The sequence below is a fragment of the Macaca thibetana genome, chromosome 9 (genome assembly GCF_024542745.1).
Source record: "Macaca thibetana thibetana isolate TM-01 chromosome 9, ASM2454274v1, whole genome shotgun sequence".
In the NCBI taxonomy this organism is placed as follows: Eukaryota; Metazoa; Chordata; class Mammalia; order Primates; family Cercopithecidae; genus Macaca; species Macaca thibetana.
The window spans coordinates 64,840,668-64,856,910 of record NC_065586.1 but is presented as its reverse complement, the minus strand read 5'-3'; the positions used below and the strand labels follow the sequence as shown (position 1 = coordinate 64,856,910).

Here is a 16,243-nt window from a genome sequence, read left to right as displayed (position 1 = left end):
ATGAAATACATTATTAAAGATGATAATGAGTGAGGCTGAACCTTGCAAAAATTGTGATACTCATTCTGCTTTAAAAAATGGCACTACTTGGCCGGGCGCGGTGGCTCAAGCCTGTAATCCCAGCACTTTGGGAGGCCGAGATGGGCGGATCACGAGGTCAGGAGATCGAGACCATCCTGGCTAACACGGTGAAACCCCGTCTCTACTAAAAAATACAAAAAACTAGCCGGGCGCAGTGGCGGGCGCCTGTAGTCCCAGCTACTCGGGAGGCTGAGGCAGGAGAATGGCGTGAACCCGGGAGGCGGAGCTTGCAGTGAGCTGAGATCCGGCCACTGCACTCCAGCCTGGGCGGCAGAGCGAGACTCCGTCTCAAAAAAAAAAAAAAAAAAAAAAAATGGCACTACTTAACTGTTCTTAACTTACAGAAAAATAGTATTTTGATATGATTTAATCTCTAATCCATGTTGACTCCAGGTAAACTGAATGTTTTGAATTACAACCTCATACAGATTATTTTACCTTAGCCTAAGTCAAATTTATATTTCAGAATTTTGAAATTTCTCCTTTCATACTAATTCCTTTTACTTTCTGGTAGTAGTACACTTTGCTATTACAGAAAAACCATACGTCAGAGTATGTGGTCCTTCATGGTCTCTGTGCCTATGGCAAATTGTCTATCAACAGCGCTTCTCATTTGAGGTATATATCTATGAATTGGATCGATGACCAGTGATATTTTTTGAAACAAGTAGCATACTGATGATACTGAGTTATTTCTGTAGCGTGGTAATCTTCGCTTTTAGAGATTTTGTGGGGTTTTACTGTGGATGCTATTCCTAGGAAATAATAACAATAACAAAAAAATCAGGTTCTGTATTTTTATTAATAAAAGTAGTTAAGTGCCTATCATTGAGTGAGTTACTTATATATGAGGTCTGCAGTTGTTAGAAATAATTGTAGGAAATTTTATACCTAGTGATCTCTGTTACTTTTCACATTTTTCTTAATAAGATAACTGGGCTGGGTGCAGTGGCTCATGTCTGCAATCCTATCACTTTGGGAGTCCAAGGCAAGAGGATTGCTTGAGCTCAGGAGTTCAAGACTACCCTGGGCAACATAGTGAGACCTCGTTTCTGTTTAAAAAAATAAAAATAAGTAGAATAACTTATAGGAATTATTTATTTTATAAATCATCTATGAAGCAACAATTCTGATTGACCCTTTTCTCTGTGTGTTTATTTTTCTATTTTCAGTTACAGCAACCCCAGCAAACCCTCTTAACACAGGTTAGTTGGTATTACTTTATTTGTTTTGGATGTCTGAATGAACAGTAGACTAAAGCTTTATTCCTATTCTACTTTTTCTTTCAGAGTTTAGTTACTTGTTAGATTCACCTAATAATTTAGGAATATAATGCTAAATAAAGGTAGAAGTATGCTATTTTATCTTTGATGGTTTCTCATTGTAGGTTCAGCTGTGATACAGTTTGAATAAATACGAGGTTTTCTTTTATTTATTTATTTTGAGACAGAGCCTCCCTCTGTTGCCCAGGCTGGAGTGCAATGGTGCAATCTTGGCTCACTGCAACCTCTGCCTCCCGGGTTCAAGTGATTCTCCTCTCTCAGCTTCCTGAGTAGCTGGGATTACAGGCGCCTGCCGCCATGCCCGGCTAATTTTTTTATTTTTAGTAGAGATAGGGTTTCACCATGCTGGCCAAGCTAGTCTCGCCTAAGGTCCTGACCACCTGCCTTGGCCTCCCAAAGTGCTGGAATTACAGGTGTGAGCCACCACGCGCGGCTGAGGTTTTATTTTAAACTTAATACTACTGACTTTTCATTAATACAGATTTTTGTAGTCGTCTTCTTTTGGAAAATTTCTGCACGTTATTTCCACTTTAGCAGGGAAAGTTATTGTGTGACATTATCTGCTTAATTTTTCAGCAACATTAAAAAGTTTTGAACTTTTGCCGGGCGCGGTGGCGCAAGCCTGTAATCCCAGCACTTTGGGAGGCCGAGACGGGCGGATCACGAGGTCAGGAGATCGAGACCATCCTGGCTAACACGGTGAAACCCCGTCTCTACTAAAAAATACAAAAAACTAGCCGGGCGAAGTGGCGGGTGCCTGTAGTCCCAGCTACTCGGGAGGCTGAGGCAGGAGAATGGCGTGAACCCGAGAGGAGGAGCTTTGAGCTGAGATCCAGCCACTGCACTCCAGCCTGGGTGACAGAGCAAGACTCCGTCTCAAAAAAAAAAAAAAAAAAAAAAAAAAAAAAAAAGTTTTGAACTTTTGTTAGTGCTACCTTAGGCTTTGCATACTATTTATTACGCCTTTCACATACTCTTTCTATTTTTACAATCTTGAAAGTGTAAAAAGTGTTCTTAGCTTATAAACTATGTAAAAACAGCCTATAGGCTGTCTTTGGCCCATGGGTCATAGTTTGCTGATCACTGGTTAATACATAGAGTGAAATACTATGCAGCTGTTAAAGTAAAACCTCTTTGTGTACTGATATGGAATGATATTCCAGATAATCTGAGGTAGAAGTAAAGATACAGTCTAGTATGTATTATATGCTTCCATTTATCTATATGCATATTCAAATAAAACATCTCTAGGAGGCTTTACACTAATAATTAGGACAGTGATTGCTTCAGGTTTAGGGAACTTCATAGCTGAGGAGCAGGGATAGGAGAGAAGCTTTTCACGGTATAACCTTTGGTACCATATTTTTAGTCTTGAATCTCTTACTTGTCTTTTAAAAATATACTTGAATTGAGCAATCAACCTGTTTTTATTAAAGAACTACAGTTGGTTAACACCTAACTCATATTTTCAATCATCAACAAAGTAGAATTTCCAAATTAAGTAGAAAAACTATAGAAGTTCTTTTGTTCAAATGCTATTTCCCTAAGTGTACCCATAACACATTACTAGTATCTTAAGATATTAAAGAAATTTCATGAGAAAATAATTTTGTGGTCAAAGTTTAAGGAATGCTGAGTTCCTTTACTATACTTAGGACTTTCCTGAGCCTTTATTATGCTAGTATAGCTATTGTATTAGTAAGAACACTCATCTGAGGGATCTTGATGAAATAGGCTAAAAATAATTTATAGTTTAATTTTAGACCTGACTCTCAAGATGTACATGTGTATCTTCTAACATAATATGAAAAGTTTAATATTCTGGGTTAGTTTTAAGTAGTCATACTGAGTTTTTAGATGATTTCAAATCATTGCCTTAATTTGATGTTGATTTTGTTTTATAGCCAGCTGTTGCACTGCCTACAAGCCTTAGCCTATCTACTCCTCAGCCAACAGCACAAATAACTGTATCATATCCAACACCAAGGTCCAGTCAACAGCAAACCCAGCCTCAGAAGCAGCGTGTTTTCACAGGGGTGGTTACAAAACTACATGATACATTTGGATTTGTGGATGAAGATGTATTCTTTCAGCTTAGGTAAACTTAATTAGGTCTTGTCACATGGCTTCTTGCATTTACCATAAAACACCTGTTTAGTTGTGGCAGAAATTATATGTAGCCCAGGCTGGACACAGTCGTGCAATCTCAGTTGACTCACTGCAGCCTCTGCCTCCTGGGTTCAAGCAATTCTCTTGCCTCAGCTTTGGAGTAGCTGGGATGACAGGCATGCACCACCACACTCGGCTAATTTTGTATCTTTATTAGAGAATGGGAGTTCACCATGTCGGCCAGATTGGTCTTAAACTCCTGACCACAAGTGATCCACCCGCCTCAGCTTCCCAAAGTGCTGGGATTACAGGTGCCCACCACCACACCCGGCTAATTTTTTTTTATTTTTAGTAGAGACGGGGTTTCACCGTGTTGGTCAGGCTGGTCTCGAACTGCTGACCTTGTGATCCACCCATCTCGGCCTCCCAAAGACCTGGGATTACAGGCGTGAGCCACCATGCTCGGCCCTTTTTATTATATTTTTTGAGATGGGGTCTTGCTCTTTTGCCCAGGCTGGGGTCTAGAAGTGCAGTCATAGCTCACTGCAGCCTCAAATTCCCGGGTTCAAGGGATCCTCCTGCTTCAGCCTCTCAAGTAGCTGGGACTCTAGGTCCATGCTACCATGCCCAACTTTTTTTTTTTTTTTTTTTGAGAGCAAATTTCGCTTTTGTTGCCCAGGTTGCAGTGCAATCTCGGCTCACTGCAACCTCCACCTCCCGGCTTCAAAGGATTCTCCTGCCTCAGCCTCCTGAGTAGCTGGGATTACAGGTGCCCGCCACCACGCCCAGCTAATTTTTGTATATTTAATAGAGACAGGGTTTCACCACGTTGACCAGGCTGGTCTTGAACTTCTGATCTCAGATGATCCACCTGCCTCAGCCTCCCAAAGTACTGGGATTACAGGCGTGAGCCACCACGCCTGGCAACTATTTTTTTTTTTCCTTTTTCTTCAGATCTAGACATAAAGACTAATTTTTAAATTTTTTGTAGAAATGTGATCTCACAATATTGCCCAAGCTGGTCTTGAACTCTTGATCTCAAGTGATCCGTTTGGTTTTTAAAGTTACGGCATTAGAGGCATGAGCCACTGTACCTGGCCGTCTACTTTTACTTTTTCTTATTTTTTTATTTTTAAAATTTTAATTAATTTATGTATTTTGAGATGGAGTATCACTCTGTCGCCCAGGCAGCAGTGCAGTAGCGCAATATTGGCTCACTACAACCTCTGCCTCCCAGGTTCAAGCGATTCTCCTGCCTCAGCCTCCCAAGTAGCTGGGATTACTCCTGCCACCACACCCGGCTAATTTTTGTATTTTTAGTAGGGATAGGGTTTCACCATCTTGACCAGACTGGTCTTGAACTCCTGACCTCATGATCCACCTGCCTTGGTCTCCCAAAGTGTTGAGATTACAGGCGTGAGCCACTGCGCCCGGCCTCTTTTATTATTATTACTTTTTTTGAGATGAGTCTCACTCTTGCCCAGGCTGGAGTGCAGTGGGCGATATTAGCTCACTGCCACCTCCGCCTCTCGGGTACAGGCGATTCGTACCCAGCTAATTTTTGTGTTTTTAGTAGAGATGGGGTTTCACCATGTTAGCCAGGCTGGTGTTGAACTGCTTAAGTGATCTGCCCACCTTGGCCTCCTAAAGTGCTGAGATTACAGGCGTGATCTACTGCTCCCATCCCCCAACTACTTTTTATTGTTATTGTTATTTTATTTTATTTTATTTATTTTTGTTTGAAACCGAGTCTCATCTGTCACCGAGGCTGGAATGCAGTGGCACGATCTCAGCTCACTGGAACCTCCACCACCCGGGTTCAAGTAATTCTCCTGCCTCAGCCTCTTGAGTAGTTGAGATTACAGGTGTGCGCCACCACGCTCGGCTAATTTTTGTATTACTACTAGAGACAGGGTTTCACCATGTTGACCAGGGTGATCTTGAACTCCTGACCTCCAGTGACTTGCCCGTCTCAGCCTCCCAAAGTGCTGGGATTACAGGCATGAACCACCGCACCCAGCCTCATCTTTTAAAAGAGCTTTCCAGGCTTCCGTTTCTGATATAGTTTACTGTTCATTTTTTTTGAAATACAGTTTACTTTAAAGTACTAACTATGTAAATCATTTTGGGGAGAAATCTATTTTAATTGTATTTATATTTAACTTATTTTTTTCTTTTTTTTACAGTGCTGTCAAAGGGAAAACCCCCCAAGTAGGTGACAGAGTATTGGTTGAAGCTACTTATAATCCTAATATGCCTTTTAAATGGAATGCACAGAGAATTCAAACACTACCAAATCAGGTACAGAAAATACTGAGTTAGGTATTATAGAAGCTTGGTAAGTGAGTCTTCTAATTCACAAAGTTTATTTTTTCTTATTCTTTCATTTTTTAATTGAAGAATCAGTCGCAAACCCAGCCGTTACTGAAGACTCCTCCTGCTGTACTTCAGCCAATTGCACCACAGACAACATTTGGTGTTCAGACTCAGCCCCAGCCCCAGTCATTGCTGCAGGCACAGATTTCAGCAGCTTCTATTACACCACTATTGCAGACTCAACCACAGCCCTTATTACAGCAGCCTCAGCAGAAAGGTATCTTTGCTTTTGTTTCAGACGAATATGTAACTTTTTAGTTGTTAATATAACTATGCTTTTAATTTCAAAAATAGGCAGGGATTTCAAGAAAACTTGAAGCCTAAAGAATCCTGAATAGGACACATCTACTTCCATAGCTATGTGGAAGTATTTTTTTTTTCTCTTAATGATAAGAAATTAAAAGATACACCCTTGTGGACTTAAATATCAAAACTATTAAATTACTTATTAAACCATACCACATCAAATGAATTTGCTGAGTTTTAAGTTTTTTTGCCAATTGATTGTTTGAAACTCCAGATGTGTTCTTTTTCACTCTGTCACCCAGGCTGGAGTGCTGCAATCTGGGCTCACTGCAACCTCAGCCTCCCAGGTTCAAGCTATTCTCCTGCCTCAGCCTCCCAAGTAGCTGGGACTATAGGCATGTGCCACCATTCCTGGCAAATTTTTGTATTTTTAGTAGATACAGGGTTTCTTTTTTTTTTTTTTTTGAGACGGAGTCTCGCTGTGTCTCCCAGGCTGGAGTGCAGTGGCGTGATCTCAGCTCACTGCAAGCTCCGCCTCCCGGGTTCACGCCATTCTCCCGCCTCAGCCTCCCAAGTAGTTGAGACTACAGGTGCCCGCCACCACGCCCAGCTAGTTTTTTGTATTTTTAGTAGAGACGGGGTTTCACCATGTTAGCCAGGATAGTCTCGATCTCCTGACTTCGTGATCCACCCGCCTCGGCCTCCCAAAGTGCTGGGATTACAGGCTTGAGCCACCGCGCCCGGCCGTATATATAGGGTTTCTCCACGTTGGCCAGGCTGGTCTCGAACTCCTGACTTCAAGTTTTCCACCCACTTTGGCCTCCCAAAGTGCTAGGATTACAGGCATGAGCCACTGCACCCGATCCAGATGTGTTCTTATAAAAACAGTGTTTAAAATAATACATAGGGCTGGGTGTGGTGGCTCACACCGTAATCCCAGCACTTTTGGAAAAATGCAAAAGTTAACTGGCTCATGGTGGCAGGCGCCTGTAACCACAGCTACTCTGGAGACTGAGGCAGGAGAATCACTTGAACCCAGGAGGCAGAGGTTACAGTTAGCCCAGATCACGCCATTGCACTCCAGTCTGGGTGATAACAGCGAAACTGTCTCAAAAAAAAAGAGAAAAAGATGACAGTTAGCCTTAGCTTAAAGAAGCCTACTTAATTGGCATTAAAAAGTGTGATTGTGACATGTTTTTTTTTTTTTTTTTTTTTTTTTTTTTTTGAGGCAGGGTTTCTCTCTGTCACCAAGGCTAGAGTGCAGTGGTGTAATCTTGGCTCACTGCAACCTCCGCCTCCCCAGCTCAAGTGATCCTGCTACCTCAGCTTCCTTGAGTAGCTGGGACTACAGGTGCACGCCACCCTGCCAGCCTAATTGTTATATCTTTTGTAGAGACGGGGTTTCACCATGATGCCCAGGCTGCATTTTCTTTTTTGGAGACAAGGTATCGGTCTGTCACTCAGGCATGGGTGCAGTCGTGTGATTTCAGCTCACTGCAGCCTCGACCTCCTGGCCTTAAGCAATCCTCCTGTCTCAGCCCCCCTCTAATTTTTGTACTTTTTTGTAGAGACAGGGTTTTGCCATGTTGCCCGAGCTAGTCTTGAACTCCTGGAGTCAAGTAATCTGCCTGTCTTGGCCTCCGAAAGTGCCGAGATTACAGGTGTGAGACACTGCTCCCAGCCTGCATTTTCTTTGTTATTGTAGATGATGATACATAGCAAAATGACAGATTACAGTATAATGAGTTATTTAATGAACACCTATGTAATCACTACTCAGGTCAAAAAAATACAACATTGTGTCTGGTAGCAGGGCAGTGGCTCACACCTGTAATCCCAGCACTTTGGGAGACTGAGGTGGACAGATTGCTTGAGCTCAGGAGTTCGAGATCAGCCTGGGCAACATGGTGAGACTCCATCTCTACTAAAAATCCAAGAAATAGCCAGGCGTGATGGTGTACACAGGCTGATGTGAAAGGATCACTTGAGCCCAGCGGGCGGAGGTTGCAGTGAGGCAAGATTGCACAACTGCACTCCAGCCTGGGTGACAGAGCAAGACCCTGTCTCACAAATTGCACAACAACCATTTGTAACTCATTTTCTTGTATGCATCCTTGTTTGGTTTCGAACATAATGTGTGATTCTACTTTTATGACATTTTGTGTGTGAGACTCTTTTTTTTTTTGAGATGGAGTTTTGCTCTTGTTGCCCAGGCTGGAGTGCAATGGTTTGATCTCGGCTCACCGCAACCTCCGCCTCCCAAGTAGCTGGGATTACAGGTGTCCGCCAACATGCCCGGCTAATTTTTTGTATTTTTAGTAGAGACGAGGTTTCACCCTGTTGGCCAGACCAGTTTCAAACTCCTGACTTTCAGGTGATCCACTCCCCTCAGGTTCCCAGAGTGCTGGGATTACAAGCATGAGCCACCATGCCTGGCTTATTCATCCTTCTTACTGCATCCAATTCTTGCTTTATGTTAGGTCTTTTCTTTTTTTACTGTGGCCTCATGGGTTTTTTTATTTATCCTTTGTTTTATATTCAGTTGTTTTCTTTTTGATCCTTTATATGTATAGTTTGTAAGAATTTTTTCAAGCTGACTCCTGTGTCTTTTTATTTTTGAGATGGAGTCTTGCTGTGTCTCCAAGGCTGTAGTGCAGTGGCATGATCTCAGTTCGCTGCAAGCTCCGCCTCCCAGGTTCACGCCATTCTCCTGCCTCAGCCTCCCAAGTAGCTGGGACTACAGGCGCCCGCCACCACGCCCGGCTAATTTTTTATTTTTTATTTTTTTAGTAGAGATGGGGTTTCACCATGTTAGCCAGGAGGGTCTTGCTCTCCTGACCTCGTGATCTGCCCACCTTGGCCTCCCAAAGTGCTGGGATTACAGGCGTGAGCCACCGCACCCGGCTTCTCCTGTGCCACTTTTACAATTCCCCATGGAGTATTTCTTAAAGGAGAAGTCCCAGTGAGGGTGTTCCAAAATTGAAAGCTCCCTATATGTTTCTGGGATGACAGGGACATGAAAAGGGAGATGAGCATAACAATGCATAAGAATCCTACTGACATACACATTTTTCCATTCATAATAAAAATCAGACCATACTGAACTAATTTTTTAGGAAACATAGTAGTGGAGAGATTTTTTTCCTGCTACAAACTGCAGAGCAGTAATTCAGGTGATCACCATACTAGGCTTCCTACTAGGAGTTAATATCATTGTCATAGACCAGCGTCAGAAAACTGTTCTAGTGCAGAGGTGTGGGATCCCATATATCATGTTATCAGTTGGGAAGAATGAAATTTATTTTATTTATTTTTTTTTTTGGAGACGGGGTCTCGCTCTGTCGCCCAGGCTGGAGTGCAGTGGCCGGATCTCAGCTCACTGCAAGCTCCGCCTCCCGGGTCTACGCCATTCTCCTGCCTCAGCCTCCCGAGTAGCTGGGACTTCAGGCGCCCGCCACCTCACCCGGCTAGTTTTTTGTATTTTTTAGTAGAGACGGGGTTTCACTGTGTTAGCCAGGATGGTCTCGATCTCCTGACCTCGTGATCCGCCCGTCTCGGCCTCCCAAAGTGCTGGGATTACAGGCTTGAGCCACCGCGCCCGGCCAGGAAGAATGAAATTATTTGTGCTTGTGTTTATTTTCTGTGATGTGTAATAGTTCTGTCTACTTTAGAGATGTTTACTGTGAATCATTTTACTGAGGTTGAGCAACTTTTAAAGAAAAACACTTTTTTTAGTCCTTATGGCGTGATCAGATGTTGAAAGGGGGAATGAGTATTTTAATCTATGTTGTAAAGGACTTAGTTACTTGTTCTAGTTAATCTGTCTAAAATACTTACAACTTCGCATATATTATACATCTTTCCATAAATTAAGTGTGCATTGTAGTAAAGAAGGTAAATTTGTACTATTCCTACCTGGAAATATTTATACTATTTCAAAATGAAATTGTTGATTTTCAGTATTGGGAAGAATTCGTCAAGATAGTGCCCCACCTGGGCAACAGAGGGAGACCCCGTCTCCTCAAAGAAATTTTTAAAAAAATTAGCTGGTTTTAGTGGTGCATGCCTATGTCCCAGCTGCTTTGGATGTTGAGATGGGAGGATTGCTTGAGCCTGGGAGGTGAGGCTGCAATAAGCCATGATTGCACTACTGCACTCCAACTGGGGCAATAGAGTGAGACCCTGTCTCAAAAAAAAGGTAATTTTTTTTTTTTTTTTTTTTGAGACGGAGTCTTGCTGTGTCGCCCAGGCTGGAGTGCAGTGGCCGGATCTCAGCTCATTGCAAGCTCCGCCTCCCGGGTTTTTACGCCATTCTCCTGCCTCAGCCTCCCGAGTAGCTGGGACTACAGGCGCCCACCACCTCGCCCGGCTAGTTTTTTGTATTTTTTAGTAGAGACGGGGTTTCACCGTGTTAGCCAGGATGGTCTCGAACTCCTGACATCGTGATCCGCCCGTCTCGGCCTCCCAAAGTGCTGGGATTACAGGCTTGAGCCACTGCGCCCAGCTTTTTTTTTTTTTTTTTAAACACAGTGTCTCGCCCTGTGGCCCAGGTTGGAGTTTAGTAGCACAATCTCAGCTCACTGCAACCTCTGCCTTCCAGGTTCAAGTGATTCTCCTGCCTCAGCCTCCTGAGTAGCTGGGATTACAGGAACGCGCCACCACGCCTGGCTAATTTTTTTGTATTTTTAGTAAAGACGGGTTTTCACCATATTGGCCAGGCTGATCTCGAACTCCTGACCTCGTGATCCGCCCGCCTCTGCCTCCCAAAGTGCTGGACTTACAGGTGTGAGCCACCGTGCCTGACCTGACAGTACCTATTCTTTTTTTTTTTTTTTGAGACACAGTTTTGCTTCTGCCGCCCAGGCTAGAGTGCAGTGGTACGATCTCAGCTCACTGCAGCCTCGTCTCTTGGGTTCAAGCGATTCTCCTGCCTTAGACTCCTGATTAGCTGGTATTACAGGCACCCACCACCACTCCCAGCTAATTTATGCATTTTTAGTAGAGACAGGGTTTCACCATGTCGGCCAGGCTGGTCTGAAACTCTTGACTTCAGGTGATCCACCCACCTCGGCCTCCCAAAGAGCTGGGATTACAGGCATGAGCTACTGCACCCAGCCAGTACCTATTATTTGAAAATATATATTAACAGGCCAACTTTGAAAAAACAATTTTAGTGACTCTCAGTTATTTAACTTTGTTCATCTAATTTTATCAGGTACTTTTGAACTTTGTTTAGACACGCTAAACATTTTTTTATTTTATCTTTTAAAGCTGGTTTATTGCAGCCTCCTGTTCGTATAGTTTCACAGCCACAACCAGCACGACGATTAGATCCCCCATCCCGATTTTCAGGAAGAAATGACAGAGGGGATCAAGTGCCTAACAGAAAAGATGATCGAAGGTATATTTTCTAAAGTATACTGTGGATGGTGGCAATGGTTGTACAACAATGTAAGCATAGTTAATGCCACTGAACTATGTGCTTATAATATAAAATTTTAAAATGCTGAATTTTGTGTTATGTCTATTTTACTACAAATTTTAAAAAGTTAAAACAAATATACTGTGGAATCTTGCTTATATTACCTACTCTACTTCGTTGAAGAGCTTTTCCATAATATTAGAAATATTAGTAATTTTAGAAAAATTTGCTTTCAGTCGTGAGAGAGAGAGAGAAAGACGTAGATCGAGAGAAAGATCACCTCAGAGGAAACGTTCCCGGGAAAGATCTCCACGAAGAGAGCGAGAACGATCACCTCGGAGAGTTCGACGTGTTGTTCCACGCTACACAGTTCAGTTTTCAAAGTTTTCTTTGGATTGGTAGGTTATTCCCCACCCATTGTTTTCTTGAGTTACTAATTTCGTATAATTTGACAGAATATGTTACAGAGATATTTTTCTTGCAACATTGATTTCCCGACAGTTAGTGTTCTTCATGTAAGCGCAGAAATGCAATTTGAAATAACTTAATTCTCTACTATGCTGCATTATTTTTATATCCCCATGAAGGAAATCAACTGGTATTGAAAAAGACAGCCCCTCAAGGAAATTCCTTTGTCATAAAGTTATTCCCCTAAAGTTAGAATCAGTTAAGATCTAGACTTACTGATAACTTGAAGATCAAGTATAGTCCATTGCATGTGATGAGGCAATAATACAGTAGTAAACCAATTATTTCAAGTTTAGCTGTGGCAGTGTAGTATAATAGAAACATAGATATGCATATATATTCACATACATAATGTATTCACATGTATAGTGTATGTGTATGTATATACATAAATATATTATTCACCCTTTGAATCAGAAGTCATGACAAATTACCAGGAGTTTCTCTTCCTTTTTTTTTTTTTTTTTTTTTTTGAGATCTGTCACCCATGCTGGAGTGCAGTGTCGTGATCTCAGCTCACTGCAGCCTCCACTTCCTGGGTTCAAGCTATTCTCCTGCCTCAGCCTCCCTAGTAGCTGGGATTACAGGTGCTCAGCACCACACCCAGCTAATTTTTGTATTTTTAGTAGGGATGGGGTTTCACCATGTTGGCTAGGCTTGTTTCGAACTCCTAACCTCAAGCGATCCACCTGCCTCGCCCTCCCAAAGTGCTGGGATTACAGGTATGAGTCACTGTACCTGGCCAATTTACCAGGAACTTCTGATGTTTACCTACAAAAAAAAAAAGGTAATATTAACTAGCAGAATTATTGTGAGGTTTAGTTCATGTATCCAAAGGACTTAACCCATTGTGTGGCAGTTGTATAGTCTCAGAAATTAATGGTGGGTTGTGGTGGCAACTTAGGTAATAGATGAATAGATGGAAAAAAAACAAATTGACCGTAAAACAGGAAAATCATTAAAAGCAGCGTTCAAGGCTGTTGAGCTAAAAGCAGATAGCTGTATGCAATGCAGTGGCCTAAGATGATATTATTACATTTAAACAGAGTGATAATTACCATTCATAATACTTGCCTATCAGTGGTTAAAATTTCTGTATGTTCAGTTCTAGATTTAGTAACCCAGTGAATTTTAGTCAAGCTACTTAATGCCAAGAAAATTTTGTTTGGTGACTTTGCTTAATTATGTTACGTAGTTGGTGTTCATTTACTCTTACTTATGGTCAAATCAGCACCTACTACTTTTTTTGTTTTTTTCTTCAAGATGGAGTTTCGCTCTTGTTGCCCAGGCTGGAGAGCAATGGGGCGATCTTGGCTCACAGCAACCTCTGCCTCCCGGGTTCAAGCAATTCTCCTGCCTTAGCCTCGCGAGTAGCTGGGATTACAGGAATGCGCCACCACACCCGGCTCATTTTGTGTTTTTAGTAGAGACAGGGTTTCACCATGTTGGCCAGGCTGATCTCAAACTCCTTGCCTCAGGTGATCCAATCGCCTCGGCCTCCCAAAGTGCTGAGATTACAAGCGTGAGCCACCACACCTGGCCCAGCAACTACTCTTCATTTACACTAGTTTTCTTCTTATAGCTGTTTACTGTTATACTTAAAAATCTGTAGTCTGCATATTTCAGAGAAACCAGTTGAAACCAACACCGCTTTCACAGCCTCAAAGATATTAAATAGGGGAGCTCTGATTTTAACCCATCTGTTCTCAATATTGAATGCTTTTTTGGGAAGAGTTGATGCATAGGATATGAAATTGAACAGCTATTTAGCTTCTTCTAAATTAGACCTTCAGGGGCCAAGTGCAGTGGCTGATGCCTGTAATCCCAGCACTTTGGGAGTCTGAGGTGGGCAGATCACTTGAGGTCAGGAGTTCAAGACCAGCCTGGCCAACATGGTGAAACCCCGACTCTACTAAAAAATACAAAACTTAGTTGGGCATGGTGGTGAGTGCCTGTAATCCCAGTTTCTTGGGAGGCTGAGGCAGGAGAATCACTTGAACCCGGAAGACAGAGGTTGCAGTGAACTGAAATTGCACCACTGCAATCCAGCCTGGGCGACAGAGGGAGACTCTGTCTCAAAAAATAAAGAAAAATAATAATAATAAATTAGACCTTCACAGTTTAGTTTTACCACTTTGAAGTAAATTCCCAGAACATTAAGTGGATCTCTTGCAAGTAAAAATGATTTTAAAGTTTCCATACTTCTCATTTGTAGTTGTATAAATCAAGATTTTCTTACACTAATATGATTATAAGAAACTTCATGCCCATGAAATGATTTATTTGTACTTACATCTTTTGTTTTATTATAAATTTTACTCCTGTGGGGTAAAACATGACTTCAAAAATTCTGGTGATGCGAAATTGGGAAACAATTATACATATTTTCTTTTTGTCACACTTCCTTAAAAACAAAACTCAGATACTTGTTTCACGTTTTTATTATTTTGACAGCAGAATCATGTCCAAATAAAGTATAATTACAGGCCTGGCACTGGTGGCTCACACCTATAATCCAGCACTTTAGGAGGCCAAGGTGGAAGAATCACTTGAGGCCAGGAGTTTGAGACCAGCCTAGGCATATAGTGAGACCTCACCTCTACAAAAAGTAGAAGTTACCCACATATGGTAGTGCACCTGTAGTCCTAGCTATAATACTTGGAGGCTGACATGGAAAGATTGCTTGAGCCTAGGAATTCAGGTTACAGCAAGCTATGAGTATGCCACATTGCACTCTGGCCTGGGCGACAGGGCAAGATTCTGTCTGTAGATTGGATGGATGGATAGATGGATGGATGGATGGATGGATGGATGGATGGATGGATGGATGGATAGATGGATAGATGGATAGATAGATTCTGTCTGTAGATAAAATAGATAAATAGATAAATAGGTAGGTAGATAATAGTCTATTATCTGACAAGTTTATTGCTCTGTATTTTTATACTTCAAATAAAGACATCTCTACATGTAGATTACTTCATCTTTCAACTTCTGCCTTTAGTTGTCTTTAAAAAAGACAATGTAGTTGTCTTTTCGTCTTACATTATACTTTTAACAGACATCTCTTAACCTTTTGCCAGATTGACCTTTCAGTTCCTCTCTTTTAAAAACTCTACTTCTTAGGAAAAAGGAAATGATCCTTTAAAAAATCAGTACGAGATTTAAAAGACAAGAAATTTATGCCCTCTATACATAATAATCAGGTATGGATCTTAATCATTCACAGAGAAAGGGGTGTGGAGGTGCAGATAATCCAAGGAATATATGAATTTTCCTTTTGTGTGGATTTTTGTATTTAATTTTGAATGTAAGTATGGTTGATCTAGGAACTTACTGTAGTAAAATAAAAGTTCCATAGTTTTTCTACACTCTGAAAACCTGACTGAGGGGCATACAGAAATACTAATTTGGTACCACTCTCATTGATGTTTTGTATCCTTTCAACATGAACCATAATTTTCCAGTAATCCACAGTTCCAACTGAGGAAAACCTGCTTTTGTACAGATCTTTTCTGGAGCTGAGGTTCAAGTTATTTCAAAGGGTCTTCTGTAACAAAAAGTAACGAAATAAGGATAACACTGAGAATACTATTTATTCAAAACTTTGAGTATACAAATTTGAAAGTAATATTTTCATATGTCTCTATCCAAATCTATAGCTCATTGGTAACTGACTTTGTCCTTTTTCAGCTTACTTTTTACCATATGAAATTGTATTTGCTACAGAATCGAGTGAATGTTTGTGTAACATTTTTATTAAGGCTCTTTACTCACTACTTATGTCTGTTTTTCAGTCCCAGTTGTGACATGATGGAACTAAGGCGCCGTTATCAGAATTTGTATATACCTAGTGACTTTTTTGATGCTCAGTTTACATGGGTGGATGCTTTCCCTTTGTCAAGACCATTTCAGCTGGGAAATTACTGCAATTTTTATGTAATGCACAGAGAAGTAGAGTCCTTAGAAAAAAATATGGCCATTCTTGATCCACCAGATGCCGACCACTTATACAGTGCAAAGGTTTGTATTCAACTGTGATATGCAGCTTAAATTTCTTAGCAGTTATTCATAATAAAAGGGTATGTAGAATTATCCTTCAGAAAGTGTTAGGTAGACCCAAATACCTGTTTTCTTCTTGACTGCTTGATCCTATTTTGGTTATATAATTTAATTTCAGCTCTCTTTGCCTCATCTCTTGAGCTGTAAAACTAGTTATTCTAACATTTAAAATCTCATAAAAATGTGAAGATAAAGT

At 41.4% G+C, this 16,243-nt stretch overlaps 1 protein-coding gene across 8 annotated transcripts in view; it reads left to right on the top strand.

The window, feature by feature from the left end:
- Window positions 1-16,243, top strand: part of CCAR1 (cell division cycle and apoptosis regulator 1) — a 77,275-nt gene that overhangs the window by 23,350 nt on the left and 37,682 nt on the right. For all 8 annotated transcript variants that reach the window (XM_050805194.1, XM_050805195.1, XM_050805199.1 and 5 more), the window contains 7 exons: window positions 1,254-1,286; window positions 3,269-3,462; window positions 5,660-5,774; window positions 5,874-6,066; window positions 11,367-11,496; window positions 11,754-11,915; window positions 15,783-16,008. In XM_050805194.1, the coding sequence (XP_050661151.1) occupies window positions 1,254-1,286; window positions 3,269-3,462; window positions 5,660-5,774; window positions 5,874-6,066; window positions 11,367-11,496; window positions 11,754-11,915; window positions 15,783-16,008 (1,053 nt within the window). The remainder of the gene's footprint in view (window positions 1-1,253; window positions 1,287-3,268; window positions 3,463-5,659; window positions 5,775-5,873; window positions 6,067-11,366; window positions 11,497-11,753; window positions 11,916-15,782; window positions 16,009-16,243) is intronic.